Source organism: Cinclus cinclus, chromosome 2 (genome assembly GCF_963662255.1).
Source record: "Cinclus cinclus chromosome 2, bCinCin1.1, whole genome shotgun sequence".
Classification (NCBI taxonomy): Eukaryota; Metazoa; Chordata; class Aves; order Passeriformes; family Cinclidae; genus Cinclus; species Cinclus cinclus.
In genome coordinates this window covers 20110882-20133035 of record NC_085047.1, presented here as the reverse complement: position 1 = coordinate 20133035, position 22154 = coordinate 20110882, and the positions used below count along the sequence as shown (strand labels likewise).

At 35.3% G+C, this 22154-nt stretch overlaps 1 protein-coding gene across 1 annotated transcript in view; it reads right to left on the bottom strand.

Annotated features, from left to right (window-relative positions):
• ABI3BP (ABI family member 3 binding protein) overlaps nucleotides 1–22154 on the bottom strand; it is a 124062-nt gene that overhangs the window by 91798 nt on the left and 10110 nt on the right. Inside the window, exons 2-4 of the mRNA XM_062512244.1 lie at nucleotides 11863–12042; nucleotides 3377–3445; nucleotides 1221–1353 (exon numbers count right to left, since the gene is read on the bottom strand). Of these exons, the coding sequence (XP_062368228.1) occupies nucleotides 1221–1353; nucleotides 3377–3445; nucleotides 11863–12042 (382 nt within the window). The remainder of the gene's footprint in view (nucleotides 1–1220; nucleotides 1354–3376; nucleotides 3446–11862; nucleotides 12043–22154) is intronic.

The following is a 22154-nucleotide window of genomic DNA, read 5'->3' as shown; positions in this document are numbered from 1 at the left end:
AAACATTAACATTTTTTTCAATACTGTTTAAAATTCTGGTTGGTGATGAAGATCCAAATTTTTTTCATAGGAAATTTCTGATGTTTTAAAAGGATTTCTCCTTTTGTGAGGTATGAAACTTCTGTAGAGATATGAAAAAGGTCATCCAGGCTACATGGGATGGGATTTTCTTTTTAACATAATCTATGTTTGACATCCAGTATAATCATGTCAGCTAGAGCTTTCTAATGAACACCAGAGTAAGAAAATTAAATCTAAATTAGATGGCTACAAATTAGACAAATATTAGACAGGTAAAAAAAGTGTTCTGAATCATGCAAAAGAACCCTCAAAAAGCAAAACAAACAAACAAACACAACAAAAAAACCCCACCGCATTTTAAACCCAAAAGAAAACAGTTTCAAAACAGATGGAAATGCAGCCCATGGGTGTACAATGTTTCTTTCTAGTATTATAAACTATTGCTGAGCAGAATAGAGCTTCACACAATGCAAATGAAGGTAAAAAACCTCTTCTTTCATCAAGGAAGATTGTAAAGAGGATACAAAAAACAAACTAGGGAAAACATCTGCATAAGCAATTTGAATGATTTTATTAATCTGCCAAGGGTTGACTAAACCATAACAGTACACTTATTTGAGAAGCTCTTTTACACTATGACTTCTCTTGAAACTGCTACTTGGTGAGTGTTCCTGAGTTTCCCACCTACTGTGCCACCCAGTAAATGCTAAAAATATTGACAAAAGAGAAAAAGCTGTAGGATATCAACAGCAGGAAACAGTTTTAGTGATAAGACAAAATAAAGGAAACAAAAATCTAATGGTATTACAACAAGGCATCATTTCCGCACCTCAGCACAACAAAATACTTCTTTTACACTTATTCAGTCAATTCTAAAGTAAAATATTTCCTGTGATATAACAAAGTTTCAATTGGTTCAGATACAAATGAAGGTAGAGCCAAGGCCATTAGCTTAAGAACAAAGGATCCAGTGTGGAATAGCAAAATTTGTGATTCAGCATGTAGACATCTGACTAAACTTGCTGCCAAATAAAGATTTGCAAAGCACTAGCATGAGCAAATGAGAAAACTTACTTCACATTCAGAACTATTATTTACTACATTTTAATTTCCACTGTGAAATTTATCTTAATCACAGCAGAGAGCTGCACTGAATGAAATCTTGCTAGCAATAAGCCCCCATCCTTTTCTGTTGTTACCTGTCACTAGCACAGTTACTTGTTGCTGTCCAGTCATGTTGAGGGTTGACTAGGATGCCCCAGGAGAGAAATACAGAGGTTGGGCTAAGAGTGCCAACCACCAGCTGCAGAGGCTTATGTGTCTTGTTCCGACCTACATAAGAAACATATAAAGTTAATTTCTCTCTCCTGCATTATGTAAAGGAAAAAGTTTTTGCAGTTGGATAAATAAATAAATGAAAATCTACTTCTTTTCTAAGCTTGAAGAGAAAGGTACAATACTTCTCTATTCTTCATGGCCACTATTTCTAACATATGATTTACAGAAGTGGCAACGACTGTGTCCACGGTCACTTTTTCAACCAAATATTCCAGTTAAAACTAGTTTTTGAAAATAATCATTTGGTGGTTTAAGTATTCTTAGTATAAGAATAAGCTTTAGGTAGATCAAATTAAAAACTCCGGCTATCTTGGAGTGTATCACAGAAGACATGATAGGGTACAGGACATTTGAAAGTCATCATGGATGTGATAAAAATAGCAGTTTCTTGGAAGGTTTCTCAGTAACACTACAAATATTTCTACACATAATAAATATTTTCTAGAGCATTCTTAAGAGTAAAACGAAAGCTACAAAAGTTCTTTTGCTTTTAATTGCAGGCAGATCTGAGTCAGTGTCTGTATCTGTGGGATTTTTCTCTTTTAATTACCAACTATATTGAAATCAGGTTTTGCATGATACTGAACTTCAGCTTTGCTCTGTGTAAAGAAGCACATTCTTGTGTGGAGAAAGTTTAAAGAAAGTTCAAAATCTAATAGATGGAAATGAGCAAATGGTCTAGAAACCCTATTTTGAACCTGTAGTTTATGGACTGTTACAGGCCCAAGGAGAATCTCTAGTCTTTGAAAGATTGACTATAGGTTGACTATAGGAAATCAATATATTCTTTACATCACATTGAATACTTCAAAAATCTAAGGGATCTGTACCTCTTCAAAATGTACAGGTGACCAACATTTCCTGGAAGTTTATAAGCCACTGATCTAAAGGGTTTTGTTCTCAGTGTTGTGAACCAGATTTGAGTAACTTTCTTCTCATGCCTTTTGAACCTGATTATCTCTTCACTTAACCAGCCCCAGTGAGTCTGATTTGTATTTTCAACCAATACATGCGTGTATATTTAGAAATGTTAACCGTGTTGGTTTTTAATTCATGTTGATGATTAATATATTGCTAGAAAGTCTATATTAAAAGCAATGTATATATGTTGCATCTGAAAGGCAAATCACTTTCCAAAATCTTTCCAGACATATTGTGTTATAGATGCCCAAGAGCAAGAAAAGATTTATCCTAAGCATTACCAGGAATTAGAAAAAAAATCATCTAAAGATCATAGAATAATTTGTGTTGGAAGAAGCCCTTAAGATCCTGCTAGCCCAAGTCCCCTGCCATAAGTTTCTTCAGGACATCTTCAACTGGATCAAGTTTCTCTGAGGCCTGTCCAACCTGACCTTGAGTTCTTCCAGGGATAGGTCATCAATTTATTTTTCGCAACACTCCAGTCATCCTGACAGAAGTCTCCATATTAAAGTACAGAATTAGGTTTCCATACTAAAGTAAGGAATTCTGAACTAACAATATTAATGACATTATTAAGGTCATATACAAATATTTTGAAACTGATGAGAATAAAATTCAGATTTCTACTCTGCTGTGTATAGATTCAGCTAGAAATATCACTTTTTCCACTTTGTCACTTTTTCTTGCATCAGCAAGCTTAGTAGTATTGATATAGAGACAGGCATACAGACACACATTTCCATTTTCCAATGAGAAACAAAGAGCATTCGCACATCTATGGATGAAGGAATCCTTACTTGTAGTTTGGGAAGAAGAACTTTAATGTCTTTAAACATCAGAAACTAATATTCTAAATTTCAATTCTCACTTGTAAGAACTTTATGCAAAAAATCTTTAGGTACATCTTCATGTTTTGAACACCATGCATGTGGCTACTGACTAGAAAACACTGTCCTACATTTTACCTTTCCACATATGGAATTTGTGTATCCCAGTCAGATGCCTACTGGTAGAAATATCTTTTCAGAGAAACCCAGCAGAAGTTTCTGTTTTCTTCCAAACATTTTAAGAAAGAGATGCAGTAATATTAAAATACCTGAACAAGATTTCTTGTTATTTGAAACACGTGCTGGTCTTACTGAAACCAAATACCGTGGCTCTGCATCTGCAAATGAATGAAAAAGCAATTAGTACAGATGTGCTATTTATTTGAAAAATATATTAATCTGAAGTTACTAAGAAAAAGTCAATTAGACAGCGAATTCTTCACACATTATCTAATCTTCGTGACCTTTAGGCTGTTTTCTTTAAAATTCATTGAGTGCAAAATTAAAAATATTTCAATTAAAACAAAGGTTAAGATGTTTTTTTTAATTTGTGGAATTCCTCTTCAGAAATAAAATTTTTCCCTTACTCTTAAAACCAGATGTCAGAGATTTCTGCCCTTCTTAATTATTAAAAACCAAGCTCTGTTCTCTCTTAACTGCAACATGAGAGAAGTTGTCTTAGGAGATACCAGCAAGATATTCACAGGCAGAATTTACTTACTCTATATAAACCAAAATTATTTTTACTGTAGCTTTAAAAAAAAGAGATTACATAGAATTCTTATTCTAGTTTAGGTACATTTATCTAAGTGTTTAACGATAAATAAGAGACTGAATTTTCTGTGTATTTCAGTGTAACTGATACCTTGAGTTCTACCAATTAAAAAGACATAATTCAATTTTCTCTCATACTCAGATTTCTGTAAAGAGAGATAAAGGAATAGCAGTACAAAAAAAAAAAAAAAAAATCCAAAGCTTGCTCTATTACTGAAAAGGTTTTGCCAGTGTGGAGTAAACCCCTCTTAACTTCACAGATTCTGTGCACTTAATTCACTGGAAACACATTCTATGGATATACTTTAATTGTTTAATTAGTCTTTTTAAATGGGTTTCACCTGCACACAATAACCAATATAAATATTGAAAACAGCTGTTAGAAGCAGTGTGGGAAAAGGAATTAGTTTTAAAAAGGAACCTCAAAGTACAAATGCTTCTTCATTTACAAAAAAAAAATAAATTAATATTTAGAGGGGTACAAAAGTGTGGGACCTGTGCAACCACTTGGATATTTTTTGTATTGAGACTGAAAAGGAGAAATAAGCAACACTTTAAAATAATTTGGTTTCCTTCTATTTTAAATACCATTTACTCTGCTTGTGAAACTCTTGTAACTCTCACAAAGTATTCAACAGGATTATTTTAAAGCATGACCTTGAAAGTTCAAGAACTACAAAGCCAGTCTTCAAAACTCTAAAAATTTATGGGTTTAATCAGTAAAGTGTCCAAGGATTGTGAAAGACAGTTATTCAAATACTTTGAAACAGTTTTTCCCTGCTCTGTAAATGGAAAAATTAATTCTGTCTGAAATCTGAAAACACTTGTGTAGCAGTATGGAAATAGATTAACTGCTAAACAAAATACGGCAATAAACAGACTGTTAATGCCTCACTGGACATCTCAGCTACAAAACCTGGCAGTTTTCAAAATTCATTAGTCCTAGCAGGTGTTTTTATTCTGCAGCAAAGTGTTCTCTCTGGAAATTTTGTGTTATACACTGTTCATCAAGCTTTATTTTGGTGACTTTAACAAATGTTGCCTTAATAAATAATGCAACACATTCCCATTTTCCAGAGAATTCATGGCTCTTCTGACTGTAATACAGCCTATAAAAGGAAATATTTAGGAAAACAGGCTGATACTAGATGTTGAGAGAGTGCTGTTAGAGGCAGGTTTAAAAAGCACCACTTCTTTAGAACCACTGAATTGAAAAGAATATTATGATCATATATATTAATTTAGAAATATGATTCCTGACCAGAACCAACCATGCTACTATATAGATATTAAGAGTAGAGCAACTGTAATATGAGTTAAATTCATTGGTTTGATGAACAGTATCAAAGCATTATGCATGGACTGGAGGACATACGCCTTGAAATGCTTTTATTCTGTGTAGATACACATTCTATATCCAAAGCACCTGAAATTTTAAAATGTGGAGAGCTTTTTCAATATCATAATCACCCCTGACTCATTAGAAATAGGAGTTCTTTCTTAGTCTTCCACTGAAATTCAATATTTCTTTTAGTAAGTACAGAAGAATACTGAGCTTCCACATTGATTCAGTCTTCTTGCTGAGAAATACAACTATCAGTCATCATCACAATGCTGAAATCATCTGACAATACTATGACTCAATTAATTTTCAGGGTGTTAAAATAATGCCTCACACAACTATTAAATTCTGTCAAATTACAGGAAATACTTCATGATAATCTGTGTTCTTTTATGATGCCTTTATATTCATAGGCCATTCCCCAGATCCAGGTCTATAAGAAGCAGGAATCTTGGGGAGAGGTGAGTAACACAGCAGAAGAAAATGAAAGTTCTGCAGAATACCAGAATTTAAATACAACTATAATTTACTTTGCACTAATTAATTTAATGCTTAAGAGATAAATTGCTGAAATAGGAGGTAGGTAGGAAAATGTGGCAGTCAGTCATAAAAATATGGATGTTTGACTGGATGTAATTATGATTCATATAGAATTCAATAGATCAACTATTTACATGGAAATATATTTAAGAAGAGAAGCTTGTTTGAAAAATAAAATTATAATCTCAGGTCAGAGCAAACTACACCAGAGAGTAAGACAATCCTGTTTTCAAATGAATATTTCTTATTTTCTTTGAACTGTATTTAGTAAGAAAAGGATAGTTACTTAATTATGATCAATGTTGAAAAGCCTGGACACAGATGCATTAGTCCAACATCTACCTCCAAAAATCATTTCAACATAAATCAGTATATAACAGAGACATATAATACAAAGATACAAAATATTGATATGTCTGTCTCCCATCTGTGAGGATCCACAAAGAAGGATCCCCACAAAACAAGGCAAGATTTAACAAGTGTGAAATACATTTGCAAATTTGTTATGAAAATCTTAGTGGCTCCTTGATGCCTAACATGTTGTTGGAGGGCTGCTACTCTAACACCACTTGTTTGAATCTATTACTGTGTAACCCCTTTTATTAAAGCTATAACAACAAAAATCTTGGCTAAGAACTCCTTTCAGAACAGAAATAAAGTCCAAATAGTGAGCACCTTCAATTCTTTAGCAGCAAAGTACTATAGGAAAATGCTCACATGTACCAGAGAAGTGCTCCTCAATAAATCCATGCCTAATTCTTAGTGGTATAATTCCCCAAACATGGGCTATCATATTAGTAAATAAAATTATTAAAAGAAAAAAGCTTCTATTAACCATCCTAACAGCTTATGAAGACAACCAGAATGTAACAAAAATACATGCCACTGGCATATTAGATTAACAAAAGAGAACACTTACTTCCAAAGGCCATGAGCCAGGCCATAAAATCAATGGCAGCAGCCAATTTACATGCATTACAGAATGCTAGAAAATTTTTCTTTTGTTCAAGCACACTATTCAGGGCCCAGCCAATATGTACTTGAAGGCAAAACAATGCAAGAATGAAATGACTGATGAACTTAGAATAAATCTTAAATTAGTGTTACAGATGTATCATTAGAATTCATGGACCACTGCATTCAGAAATCAAAACAAATTATTTTTGGTTTCAGGCTGCAAGTCCTCAATCTGTATTTAGGGATTACTAAAGATTTGCAGTGGGACATTGTTCGAGGGCAAAGTTGGAGGAACGGGAGGATGCAAAGTGTTGTAATACAACAATCATGGGAAAAGACAGAGAAGTGGGACAGAAAGGTTGGCATGAATGAACCCACTGCTGATCAATGCATTTATCTAGAGGAGAGGGCATCTGTTGGCTCCTCTAGGTCCTTCCACTAGGCTCAGCTAGCATTAGCAATGAGAACCTGCTTTCTGGTGAGGCAGCAGGAGGCACCATAATGCTGAATTAACATTCACATTATTTGGCAGCTTGAAAAGCATGTAGATAATACAACTGCCAGTTTCTGGTAATTAATCAGATATAAGAAACTGCACGTCAAGATCTTTTAGCTAAGCACTGCTCTAGCACAAATTCCTGAATTACACTTTTAAAAATGTGTTCAATGTAGTAGTAGGACCCTCTCATCTATATATATAAATACAAAATTCAACCAATACTTACTGGCGTTGTTATAAAGCAGGATTACCAATACATTCTGTTCTTATACTGTACAATTATGTACAAGAAAAGGAAAAGCAAAAGCATTGCCCAACTTTGATCTGATTTTAGAAACTGAAAGGGAAAATAATTTTATTCATTCTGTACAAAACTGCAAGTAATTGCTGTTCATTCTTACAAAACTTTCCAGTCTCCACCCAATTTTTTGGGTTTCTCCAACAGTATCAACAATTTCTAGGAGGTTGGCTTGCAAATTTTGTAGCCAAGGTAAAAAAGACTAACATAAATTTCTTAAGCAAACACTCTTTACAAGTCAGGAAGACTGAAAAAATTAAGATTAAGGTTTAAGGCAAGCACAGAGCTTTTGGATGGGTCCATTCACATTTTTACTAGTCTAGCTGAATTAGCATCTTCATATCTATTGACTCTGTCTGAATAGCTTTCATGACCAATAATAATGTTGTTTACTGTCATGTGGGTACATAAAGTACACTCAGCACAAACCACATCTGGAGTCCTGAAAGAGAGGCATAATTCTTGGAAACAAACTTTGCTGCTGCCTTGTCCTTGTGATTGACATTTCAGTATGATTCAGATCTATCTACTCGTGCATGAAGCTGCTCAAGACAGCAGAAATTCATTACAAGTTCAGGAAATCCAACAGGATCTTTTTCTCTTTGCACATGCCCTCTGCAGGCAGATCCAAATTTACTGAAAATGTTATGCAATTGCTGCCTCAGTTACTATATAATTTGCAATACAATGGAAGAATAGATATTTTAAGATAAGAATTACTGCAGTGAGGTGCTGAATATTTTAATGGATGAAATATAGGTGAATGTCACTTATTGTACATAGTCATATATCTCTCCTGAAAATCCTAGGAAATGTCATGACATTAATGTCATTATGTCCTCAATAACGTATTTAAAAGTGTATCCAACTATAGATATATAATTTTATAAATTAATACAGCTGCTGACTTCAAGCTTTCTCTTAACAGGATCATAAGAAGTGTATGACCCATCAGAAAAGGTGACAATAAATTTCATATTAATCTACAATGGCTGGGTCAGAAATACGGAATTTGTGGGCTTTAGAAATCGATATTGTTGTGTATGTTGTGTCATCTTCCATGTTCCAGTTCCAGCTGGGGAGAATTATCGCAAACAGAATACTGATTATGCTGCTCCCATTAACGAAAAGTTCTAAATGCAGAGCTAAATCAAGGAAATGTAGAAATGTCTGCAAGGCACTTCATTCTACCTTGTGAACCTATACTCCGCTAGAAAGGAGAAATGGTATTTTAAAGGATTGGTGCATTTTAGGAAGGAATAATGACTTATATGTGGAGTCTGTGTGTTTTCTTACATTGGCCTAACCCCTAAATTAATGTGGGGGTTTTTTTGTTGGTTTTTTTTTGTTTGTTTGTTTGTTTTGTTTTGTTTTGTTTTTGTTTTGTTTTTTTTCTTTTTCTTTTTTTTTTTGAGTAGGGTCTACAGCTGATTGTGTGTCTACCAACCAGAACAAGATCCACTTTCATGGATCTTCCATTCTCCTGGATCTAATCTCTCTCCCAGGGGATAATATTCCACAGCATTGTTCCTTAATGAATTAGAAAAACATACATTTTAGAGAGTTACAAATGCTCTTAAATGTCCATTTCTAATCTTTATCTTTCAGGTACAAAACAATTTAAGGTTGTCATCATAGTTCCTAAATTGACTGGGAAAGATTTCTCTTTCCATGAACCACTAAATCTGGCAAGAAAGGAGCATTAAATTGTATTAGTCCTGGTCTAAGTAGACCACAGTGAATTTTCATATTCGGGAACCACTTCCTCCACATCCTTTTCAATAAAAGTCACCTACCACTGTTCAGGGAAGCCTGTAAATTCACCTGCTTTCTGTAAAATTCAGATAAGTCAAAGCATGAGAGGACCAAAAAGTTCTCAGTGTAGAAATGAATGGTTTTTGTATAAACCTAGCTGCTTTGACTGTGAAAAACTGTGTGGAACACACTGAAGACCATTTTCGAGTGTGCGGTGGCGCTTGGATCACTAGACTATCTAGAACATGGGATAGACAACCTTGAGTGTGAAATTTAAAAAGTACACTGTTTTTATATGAACGTACTAGGCCAAGTTCATCACATATGAGATGTACTAGGAGTACAAAGGTAATCTGAGATTTTTCAGCAATAGAGACTAGTGAGTTTATATCTTTGGTATATTTCTTGAGAGTGTTTTTATTATTCCTCTACAATACCTTGCTTTTTCTAAAACCAATATGAAGTGTATACTAAAGCTGAGGTCTCTGGCTGCCACAATAAAATTTAGTCATTGTTCCTAGAATTAAGAACCATTCTGCAATTCTTCCAGTTTCTGCCAGCAACTGATACCTAAATATGGTGGGGAGTAGAGAGTGTGCTAGCAATCATCTCTGTCTTCATTTCTGCCACACAAATCACTCTAAAGAGCCAAAAGCACAACTGATGTTTATTGCTTTAGCTCGTGTTCCATACACATTTGGAAAGCACAGTCAAAGCTGCAGTTTAATGTTGTGCTTAATATTTGTGAAATGAAAAAGATTATGCACTGTTTGCTTCCAGTGAACAAGTCCCCAAGGCATACAATCTAACTCTAAATCTCAACTAAAAGCCACAGTTCCAATAAATGTACTGATAATTGCATTAAATAAATGTTTGCAACTTGAAGTACATACTGATAATAACTTATTTTACTCCAATCTTTTCAAAGATTACATTTTCTGAATGTTAGAATGTTTGTCCTGCTATCTATATTATGCTGTGTTTTGCATACTTAGTTACTGGACATTCAGAATTCACAAGCATAGATTTATTGTTACGAGGAAACTGACAACTTCTATTAGCATGAGGGAGATAAAACTTTGAAATAATCATAAAGGAAGAGTATTCCTCAACATTTGTGCTTTTCTGTCTCCAGACACCCTACAGCAAATGGATATACATATGGTCAATGCTCTGATGTACTGTAGAACTAAAGAAAGAGAACTGGCTTCCAGCCATTAACTGTTATGGTTAAAGCTACAAAATCTATATACCTGAAATTCCAGGTGACCTAGAGCTTCCAGTTTTCAGTTTCGCAAAAGATTAGGTATAAAAGCATCTATTAAATAGAAGAATTAATAGTAGAATTAAATAGGAAGTGATAATGATCTTACATGATGTTACATTCAGTCCTTTTTTTGCTCTTCCTTAAGATCTCAGAGTACCTGAAAAATATTTATCCTCACTGCTCCTGCAACAGGCATTGTTATGCCTAATGCATATATAATGCAGTATGCTACAGAAAATCCTGTGCATCATTCTTAGTGAACTGATTCAAAAGTTATACATAGGGTGAATCAGGTAAACCAGACCCAGCTTAAGTGGTGGTTGTGAAGTCAAACACTGGATTGGTTATAGAATTATAAAGAGATCCCAGGAGTAGAAACTCATGAAAAGGAAAATTAACCTTTGCCGCAGTGATTCTGTCAGTCTCTAATATCTTAATTATTCCCTGTCTAACATCTTATTTTTTCAGTTTTTATTCTGCAGCTTTCAGCCTGGAACAGACACCCACAATGGCCTTTGACCACAGCAAAAATATGGCAAATACTTCTATGCTCATGCATCTTTTCTTTTCCCTTGTTTTGTACTAAGCTGACCACCATTACAATGATGAGGGTAAATTGATTCATTTCAAGCTAGAAAATATTAAAGAAATCAATAGGAAAATTCTTAGGGATTTAACAGATTTCTCAAAAGGTCAAATCCTGATAAATCAATGTTTTAATGATTTATTCTTCCTTCTCCCTATTCCAGATAACAGGATATAGCATTCTTGACATGGTTTAATCTCTTCCATAAAACAGCTCATAGAATTCTGTCGGTAATGTCTGACATGGAAATTAGAGGCTAATCTATAACATGTAATACTGGAGTATATCCCAACACGAAGAGGCATCATTTTGATTTGAATGTTTCTGTCTAAAGGAATCAACCACACAATTCTCAAGACTGTTTCACTGTTTCATCTATTATTTGTTAAAATCATGTACATTTACCTTGTATTGTACTTTATAGCTGCATCTTTAGGCAAACCATCCCATTTGATCTGTGATGTGTTCTAGTACAGTCTCTCAGTAAAATGAAAGTCCCCAAAACAAATACCAGTAAGCAAACTTTTCTAAACAACCGGAACTAGTTGTTCTCCTTGAAGGATCTGCTAGTTCCACTTTCCACTGAAATTCTTGACAGCAACCTTAAGCAAACACAAAGAAACCCTGAGTAACAACCCAATAAAACAAAAAAATTAGGTGAACAAAAGGTTCATATTCTCCTCAGTGTCTTCCCATAATTCACTACAATAACAGCATGCAAAGCAAAGATGTCTTACCAAGTTCTGTTGCATAGTTTTTTCCTTCTGCAGGTAAAGGAATGTACTGGTTAGAAAAGAAGTTGCTTCCATAACCCAGGACAAAACCTTCTAGCTTGGTGCTTTGACTTGGTCGAAGATACCTCATGCAAACCGTGTCATCTGTTGCATTGATCTGAACCTTCAGACTCTGCCTTTTCACTGGGGAAAGAGTGAAAAAGAGGAGATCAGACTGGATTATCTTGCCATCACAGGTTCAATAATGGGACATGACAATATAAAAATATCGAGCTGTTTAATTTGCTAATAGTATGCGAATGAAAATTTCCTTATAGGTGATGTCTCCTGGAAAGACAATGTATTTAAAAAAGTGAACTGACAGTCATGCAAAATAGTGGTTGCCAACATGACTGTTTTTCCATCAGTTTAGGTTTATCATTTGCTTTAACATCTACAATTGCAGAAGTAAAACCATGCATGAAGTAAGTGGAAAAAATGCAAGTATTTTTTCTTTTAAATGCAAGAGTTATAGTATGTTAGCCATATGTAGGATCCATAGGAGAAAAATACATAAGTTTTTGAGGTTTTTTGCTTCTTAGTAAAAAATATGAAGTTGTAAAATTAAATTAATCAGTTAATCACACTCAAAAATTATGGTAGAGGATAAATAGTAACTAGATCCAAATAAATCTTCTACATTTTTTTCCCCTATGTTGGGCTGGAAATGTAATTTTGCATTTGGAATTACACCAGGACACCTAACTAACATAAATGCTTTACTTAAAACTACGAAGAAACTATTTTTAAACACTCATTTTTATGCTTTCCAGGGGAACAGCACATAAAGTAAGAAACATCTTGTATATCCATCTGCAAAAATTTAACTTGTAGCAACAGAGAATGACTTCACAACACAATAACTAACCTTTTAGCTACAAGTTGGTGTTTTGGCTTCTTCTTGGTGAAGTAAGGGAGGATTGGCTTTTCCCTTTTCCTCCCTTGGTATGAACAATTTTAATACTCCCTTGTTACTGTTAGGCCTATCATATTTTCAGAACTGTTGAATTGCTGGCTTTTTCCCAGACTTACAACACCACCACTGGACTAGCACATTTTGGGTTGTTATTTCTCTTCTCATTCTAAAAATATAAATTTTTATCCCCAGCAGATTTTCAGGTATCTGTCCAATCATGAGGGCTGAAATTAACTTATCAGGAAAAAACAGAACTTTACAGACAATCATTTTACTTCAGGAACTAAATGATAGTTAAATGATAAATAATATATAATTGAAAAATAGGGTAGAGTGATAGTAAATTTCTTTTCTTTCTTTCTTTTCTTTCTTTTCTTTCTTTCTTTCTTTCTTTCTTTCTTTCTTTCTTTCTTTCTTTCTTTCTTTCTTTCTTTCTTTCTTTCTTTCTTTCTTTCTTTCTTTCTTTCTTTCTTTCCTTCCTTCCTTCCTTCCTTCCTTCTTTCTTTCTTTCTTTCTTTCTTTCTTTCTTTTCTTTTCTTTTCTTTTCTTTTCTTTCTGTCTCTCTGTCTTTCTCAGTAAATGCAGACTGATACGCAAAGTTTCTGTTGACAAGTACATAATGATTCTCTGGTATCATCCCAACATAACCCGCTTTCTTTTTTTAGAGATATTCTAATGACTAGAGTTGCCAAGAGACCAAAACCCTCACTTTGTTTTAGTGGATGATTTGAGCATCTGCAGTTGTCTGCACACAGAATGTAAAGCCTTAAGCCAACACTTTATGCCTCTTCCCTTTACAGAAAGAAGCATACAAGTAAAATTGATGGAAAACATCTGCCTCCCTTCCTTTATCTAAAGACTGATCAAGAAAAATCATTCAGTCGGGAAACCATCACAATTTTCCAAAGGTGACTCTGCCAGGTTCCAGAAGACTGCAAGACTTCTAGAAAACTCAGTTCTCTGGCATTCTCAGAGCAATACCTTCACGGAGAAAAGGGAGGCAGTTGTTTCTAATCTCTGTGACATCCTAGCTCATTTATTTTCAGTATATAAGACTGCTGAGGATGTACAACTCTGAATATTGATTGAGCTCCAGGTAGCACAAACCAGGAAGAAAAACATAGCACACTTCAAATATCTCTAGTGGGCTTCGTAAAGACACTTAGTAAAAACTGGTAACAAAGTTTAGGATTATTATCTTTGGCTGACAGTGAGCTATATCTGTTCAAATTATGGATTCTTCAAAACCCATTAAGCATGATTGAAATTATAGTCTCCTGGTCTCTACTGATTATTCTTAGAGCTCTATTGAGGTCTAAGAATAAAACAAGACTTACAGAATTTAATACTGATATGGTAATTTGATTTCCATAATAAATTTCTTATTCAGTCTCAAACCTGAATTTACAAAAAAAAAAAGAAGATTTATTTAATTTTCAATTTACAATAATTTAAACCATTTCCCCCCACAATTTTGTCTATATAGGTCTCAGGTATACTTTACATCAATTTGAAGACTTAATTCTATATCAAGATTATATTAAACTGAGTCTGATTTCAGTTAGATGGATACCATTGTTTATTCATAAGCAGCCAATTACAGTGACAAAGAGTCTTGATTTTATTAAAGTCTTAAAACTCCCGGTGAGGTTTCTGCAGTTAGAAAGCTTAAAAGGGATCCCAAAACAGTAGTAGCTTTGAGATAAGGCCCTTTAGACTTCTTTTTTATAGCTAGCATATCAAAACCACCAAGAGAGCTTTTAAAATAAAAGACAGTTCTAGCAGGAAATAAATAGGAATAATTATTAAAAAAAGAGAGAGAGAGAGAGAATAAGGCAGGAAAGAAGAAAAGGAGATGCACTTGAAATTTAAAAAAATAAATCCTTGTCCTCATCACCCTGTCTTGACCTTCAGCTTACCTTCAGCTGAACACCAGAATTGAGGAGTTTCCCTACTGCATATTTCAGCCACTCATACTCCTTTACCAGTGAATTTCTCTATCATTTAAATTACTAAAATGGCCCAAGACATGAAAGAAATATGGAGGGAATGACAGTGTATACTATTTTATTTGCCATGTGCATTCTGTTAAAAATGATGATACACCTAAGAAAAGTTGCCCTTTTTGAAATGAAAGTAGTTTGAAGGTGCACGTTGAGAGTTTAAGAGCTAGGTTTTTGTAGATATATATGCTTGTTTGTGTTTTGCACAGTTAACTGCTGCATGTTGGCAGCTTATTCTTCTGAGGCAATGTTAGACTTTTGTAGGCATAATAGTATTTAAAAAAAAATTGGGGAACTTCATTTGCAAATGACAAAACTACATGCAAGGCTGTTAGCTCACCCTCCCCTAAAAACGTATTCTTGGTTGCTCTCCTCATACTTTCATCACTCAGAGTATTTGTGAATGTGAATCTCATGGCTAGGAACCTCAGTGTTTGATGTAGTCTCTCATGAGAAAGGATCAGACATTGTCCTCAGCTATCTGACTGGAGGATAAAAAGATTTTAGGCAGAAGTGCCGTGTAATTTGGCAAGAGGCACTGGGCACAAGCTGGAATAGGGGAAATTCCAGTTGGATATTAGGAATTTTTTTTAACAGAAGTATGCTAAGCACTAGAACAGATTACCCCAGAGATGTTATGGAATTTGTGTCCTCAGAGGTGTTCAAGACTCAGCTGGATGTGGCCCTGAGCAACTTGAGGTCTGCTTTGAGCAGGGAGATGAACTAGATGACTTAGAGAAGTTCCACCCTAAATTATTTAGATTTCGATTCTGTGGTTGTGGCTGCTTTAAAAGTGTGTCTTGTTTATTGTAGTACATAGAAACAGAACTATTTTTAAATGTTTCCCTTTTTAAGATATATTTGGGTTGCAGCCAGACAACCAGTATTTCTCCATGTTTGGCAGCCAAAATAAATACAAAAATATGAAAGAGCAGAAAAGAAAAGTTTCATAGTTTTAGATTATCATTGAAAACCTGCCTCGTACTATGACACCAGATTTGGAAACATCAAAGTACCACTGTGAATGATTTGAATAATTGAGGTAGTGCTTACAAATAGATGGTGCTAATATATTTTCATAAGGTACACTTCATTTGTCTAGCACTCTGGGAGGCAGTGCTGGGTCTTGCCTTCATGCCCCTTAAAATCTTTGAAATTGTGGAAAATAAACAGCTTCAATGTAAGACAAAAGGAATTCTGGCAACAAAGCCAAATTTGCTGTAATATGCTACAGCTGTATTTCACCCTCTAGTTTTGTACGACAGAGTTCAAGGATCCTTACTCTATGGATAAAAACAAAATATAGGACTGTATTTGATCACAAGAGACCATGCACATTTAAAGAGTGCAGTAGATTTCTGGTATGAGTGTAAGTAACATCTAAACTATTAAAAGTTTCAGTATTTGTTTGCTTTTTGTCTCCTGTTGCCTATACATTCCAACTAGCTAAAGTATGGTGCTTCCAGCTGGATTCTTCAGGCTATTGGTAGCTACTTTCTTCTTTCTGAAGAGTTGGTGGTAGCTGGCTCTCCTATGATGCAGCTGATTCATCAAGTTGTTTTTCATTCTCTCACAGTATAGGCAGACTCCTTTCCTACAGTGTTTCCAACACTCCAAGTGCTCTGATGCACTCAACTTTGTGCTTTTATTTCAGATGTGCTTTGCACAGTTTCTCCTGCTGATCTTGGCCATCAGCTGACTTTTGTTGAAGAGAATACTTGCATATCAGTGTGGAATTTCTGTTGGCAAGCATGGAGGAAAGATTGTATTTCAGCGGTAGCTATAGTTCTCATAATCTTCCATTTGAAAATGACGTTCATATAAAAGAATTAAATTACAAATGCAAATACTTAAGACCAATGTTTCACTAACAAATGCCAAAAACTGGCACAGATGAATTGAATTAGAGAATATCTCGCTTATAATTTGAGTCTTTCATCAAGGAAATGCAGGGAAAAAAGTCTCCTGAAATCCTAATACGACAAAATTATTTTCTCAAAATTAAATCAATTCTTATCACAGTGTGATTCTTATCTATAACAGTTAAGCTCCTGTGAATTCCCTTGTCCATTCAATAATATTTAATGAACGCTTATCTGAGTGGTAACTAAAAGAGACATATTACTCAGAATAAGAATGCTTTCATGGTTAGTTGTTCAAAACACTGTGACATCAACACAAGTGAAATCTATATTGCTAATATGCTCCTGGGGGCAGTCCCCATTTACCAAGATAATTCATATATCTTTTATAGCCACATTGCTCCAGGCTGGCCCACTCTTGACTAGACTGGCAGTGTCTGTGCAGCACATAGGACTGAGCTCTCCTTCGTCCTTGGTTGCTGCACTTCTCTTCATACACTTCCAGAGACTGGTCATTTATTGTTTTTCCAGTTTATATTCATCCCTCATTTTCACTGATTCTGGAATGCACAATCCCATGAATAGGAATGTAGTTCAGTCATATGAACTGTGGCATCTGTGTTTTTGCTTTAGTGGTTATTTTCCCTGAAAAACATGCAGCTAAGTTAAAGTGAAGAACGTTTGTCTGCCTTGCTCTTTGCTGCTCTTTGGGTCAGGCTTTAGAAAAGACAAGTCCTGCTTGCCTAACCTGGTCTCTTCTTATGACAAGGTCACTCACTCACCAGATGAGGGAAAGGTTGTGGATGTTGTGTACCTTCAACAAGGCCAAATGCTGGATCCTGCACCTGGCTCATGATGACCCAAAGCTGCCTGATGAGAAAGGACTTGGGTGTGCTGGTCACCAGCAGCTGAACATGAGCCAGGGGGTACCCAGGTGGCCAAGAGCCAAATGGAAGCCCAGCCTTTATCAGCAATAGTGTGCCAAGCAGAAGCAGAGAGGTGGTCACCCCCTGCAATTGGCACTGGTAGGGCTGCATTCTAAATCCTATATTAAGTTTTGGGTCCCCCTCTACAAGAAAGATGCTGAGGAGCTGAAGCATGTCCACAGAAGAGCCACAAAGCTGATGAAGGGACTGGAACAAAAGTCTTATGAGGAGGAGCTGAGGGAGCTGGAGAAAAGGAGGCTCAGGGGAAAGCTTATTTCTCTCTAAAACTGCCTTAAAGGAAGAGATGACCTGTGAGGGCCCAGGGTCAGCCCCATCTCTTCCTTTGGTCTTTCTCTTTCAAGGTTACTGACACCTTTTCCTCCAGTTGCTATGAACATTTAGTTTTATTAATGCTAATAAGAAATATGCTGCTCTTTAATGTAATGCTCTTCAATGTAAACTAAATATATACTTCTGAAAGAAAATTTTTAAAGCATTTATATTACAAAATTGCAAAATTACAAAATTTTAAAGCTTGTTTTGCCAATTCCTGTTTAGTGATTACTACAGTTCAGAACTCTGTTAATAGGCTGTACTCATTAGTACTTTAGGACTAGCAAAGTCAATGCAGAGGTAAAGATGTAGTTATTATTAATTCTTGCTTCTATGTAGCTACATAAATCATTGTACAAAGGAAAATTTTTGCTCATATGTTGCCATCTGTTTTGCCTGTTTTCAGATCACTTGAGAACTTCACTGAAGTTCCACTTACATCTTTATCACTATCTCCTTCACAAGGCTCCTTAAACATCTGATTTGAATATTTTTTTTATTTGACTTAGTAAAGTATCTGTAGTTAGTTTCAAGATACAAATCTGAAAACAGCCTGGATTTAAACTTGGGATCCCATTTCAAGTGGTCCAACCCCAATTTCAGCTTTCATTCTGCAGGTAATTTTTCATTATTTATTAAAATAGGAAACAAAACTGAAAAAAAGAAAGAAAACTGTTGTTTGAAAATAACCATACCTGCAGCTCTGATGGAAAAGGGAACAGGAGTTAGACTTCTGAAAACTTCTTTGGTATGATTTACAACAACCTGACACTGGCTCCTCTTGTGGGATTATGTTTAATTTTTATTTCAAACCTTAGAAAATTCAGCTCCTTTATGTGTCCAGTTAGTAAACTTAGTTTGGTGTTTGATGGCAAAAAGTGATAAAATTCAACACTGAACAATTCAACATTTTTGGAGGATAGGGACAAAACTAAGCCTATTCATTATTTTCAAAGCCTAATGCCCTTTGCGACTCCTTCAAGTTGAATTATTTTTAATAGATAACTTTTTAAATAAACAGCACACAAATTTAAAAGACAAGACAAAAACTACTTGTCAATAAAACAACCTGAAACCCCAATTTCAATTTAGATTATGGTTCACTTATTTGTAGTAGGATAAAGCTTAATTTTGATCTGATGTCTTTAGGTTCTCCAAAGCCCTGTTCCCCTGGCTTTACTCTCAAAGTTCCATATTTGTTGGTGTTTTATCCAGACTGGCCTGGTATGTACTTTTCTGGATGTAATTTCACTTGAACAGAGCTGATGAGACAGTGACTGCATCTTGCCCAGAAGAGCTGTCTTTCCATCCTGGCTTCTTCTCCTGTCCAAGGAAGCAAGTCCAAGGCAACTCCACCCAGCCTGGGTTATGAAGAAAAGTGTTCTGGCCAAAGAACCTGACAGATTCTACATAAATATGTTCAATAAAGGCAAGCAGAAGACTGTGGGGAGCAAGGACAGTCTCACAAATTTTCTAGGTTTAACTCTCTTTTAAAAAGCCTTTAAAGAGCATCAGCCAATGCAAACACCAAAAGAAAAATGTGGTCTTTGAACATGACCTCATACAAATTGGTCGTATTTTAGAGCTGATCACCTGAATAAAATCAGGGACTTTCTTTAACAACCTCTCCTCAGTAGGAAAAGCTCAACAAAATACTAAGAACTTGAGCAGGTGAAGAATTCAAATGTGGTTGGACTGGCTGTGCCTATAAACCTCAAATGTATTGAAGCAATTGGTATTAAAGACCATAGACCTTAATGCAGGAAGTTTCTTATAACTCTGTTAATGAGCAGGCAGTGCCTTATCACTGCCATTACCTACTCAGTGGCAGGCAGTTGGGCATCACCACTTCCTTAAGCAACCTTTCATTTACAAATATCAGTGCATTTTTGAAGAATTAAAAATTGAAGGCATAATAAACAAAACACTATCTGGAATTGCAGTCAACTTTTCTCCCATAAGAAGAGTGAGGACATTACACTTTACAATCCAGGATGTTAGTGTTTCTTAATGAGTGCACAGATAATCTGCTACATGGCTTACTGTGCAGTCAGATTGTAGTGAGGGACTCATTTCCTACAGCTAGTTTGGAGTCTGTTCCTTACATGTAATCACCATTTATAACACCATAATACATTTTTTTTTTTTCACTCTGTGTCTACTCATCCCAGGATCTTTTCAAACATTTTGGGAAGAATAATTCAGAAGAAAAAAAAAATCAAAATAATGAACAGAAAGTAAGTATAAATTTTACTGTGTTATAATAAGGCAGCTCCAAATCAACAGTTAAAAAAAAACCTCAAGCAGTAATAAATTGAAATGCATATGTTTATCTGTGTTAATAGAACAAAATAGGTAGTCATACACTGAAATCCTCTTCTGTGATAAATATTACCTTATTTGCCACAATCCAAGCAATTGAAATAGCAAGACTTTAGCTCAGTATTCTGCAACATTGGCTTAGATGATTTTAAAGCTAACTTTGTTCTACCTCCTTCTCTGATTCAGCACATAACCATGATTTTAGGGACAAAACTGCTTAAAGACAGCAGTATTTAGACAGCTTGGAGGATTTACAAGCTGTAGTAACAGAATCAATTCGAAACCAGCATGTACTTTCAACCCTTTAGTTGTAAATTAATCTGTAAATCTTGGAATCCACAACATATTTAGCTATGTTTCAAAATTGTCACCTTCTCTATTTTAAATCTGAAGAGATGGATCACAGTCCTTTTATGCCCTAGTTCTCACTTCTAAAAAGGTTTCTTATCACTAATGAGTAAGTACATAGAGCGCTGCAAAACAGGCCATCTTGATAAATCAAGCAAAAAAGTAAAATTCAATCATTAGAGGTTCAGAGTATATTACCCAGGAAAGAAGCCTGAGAAAACAGGAGTCATTGAGCTTAGAGAAAAAGTACATAGATAGATATGAAGACAGCGTCCACATACATATAGCAGGCAAACAAAGCCCTGAGGAAAAGCAGTATAAATTAGTTCTGCTCCATATTTGTGAAGAGAAGTGACAAACTGTAGCAAGAAAAATATCTGGAAAACTGATACAGGAAGTTACACTGTGGAGTAAACTGTCTCAGGAATAAAACAAGGTTGTCAAAATGAGTTCAGGAAGTGCATTTCAGCCCTATGTTTCCTTGTAAAAATGACTATTTTTCTAATTGAAGGCTACTACTTTAGTTCTGCACATCTAAGTATGCACCATAAAGCCTTGAGGAGGGCTGCCCTCATGCTCTGCATGAATTACAGTATCCTACTTCCTATCTCTAACATAGAGAAAATGATAATCCAATAAGGCCTGATCTCTTCTGTATCTAGATTAGCTTAGGAGAATTGTCAGGGAGAAGCAAGATTAATTTGTTATGTGAGAAGATAAAAATATCTCAGTGCAATTGATTGACTAAAAGAAAGATCATCCAGGAAACTGCAAGCTGTTGCCCCTGGCCTCAGTCACCAGGAACAGTCACACCTATGCACATGATGAACAAGAAGGTGATTTGGAACAGACAGAGCAAATTTACCAAGGCCAGGCTGTCTGGCAAAGCTTGCTGCCTTCTGTAATGGTATTCCTGGGTTTGCATACAATGGGAAATGGGTGAATACAATTTATTTTAACTTTGGCACAATTTCCACAGGTATCCTTCCTGTCAGACTGGAGGAATGCCAACTGGACGCCTACATTACAGAGAAGATGGGAAACTGGGCTCAAAGGATAGCAGTCAGCAATTAAAAGTCCAAAGTCCCTTTTGACACCCCTTTGATATTGCCCAAGAACCTGGTTCTTGAGCAATATCCAGTGTAATTCCCATACTCATTTCAGTGAGGGAGAATGTTTTATCTTTTATGTACACTTGGGAAAGAACTTGGGTTGGGGAAATAGAAGCAGATGGGTTGTCCATAATGACCTGCTTTGAAATTGAAGGAAAACAAACTAGATGGAGACACCCATTTGGAAATAGGTGACATTCTGTTTATAAGTCCCCTCACTATGTTGGGTATAGTGAAGCAAGGATCTTTCAAATAATATGCAAAAAAAAATATGGAAATGGAATGGGATTATCCTTTTTCTGAAGTCATATTGGTTTTCCACTTCCAGCATTGTGATCCTCATATGATCACACAAAATCCCTGTGTTCTCTGCTCAAAATAACACCCAAGACATAGAGGACTTCAAATAGAGAAAAGATTAATAGCTCTGAATG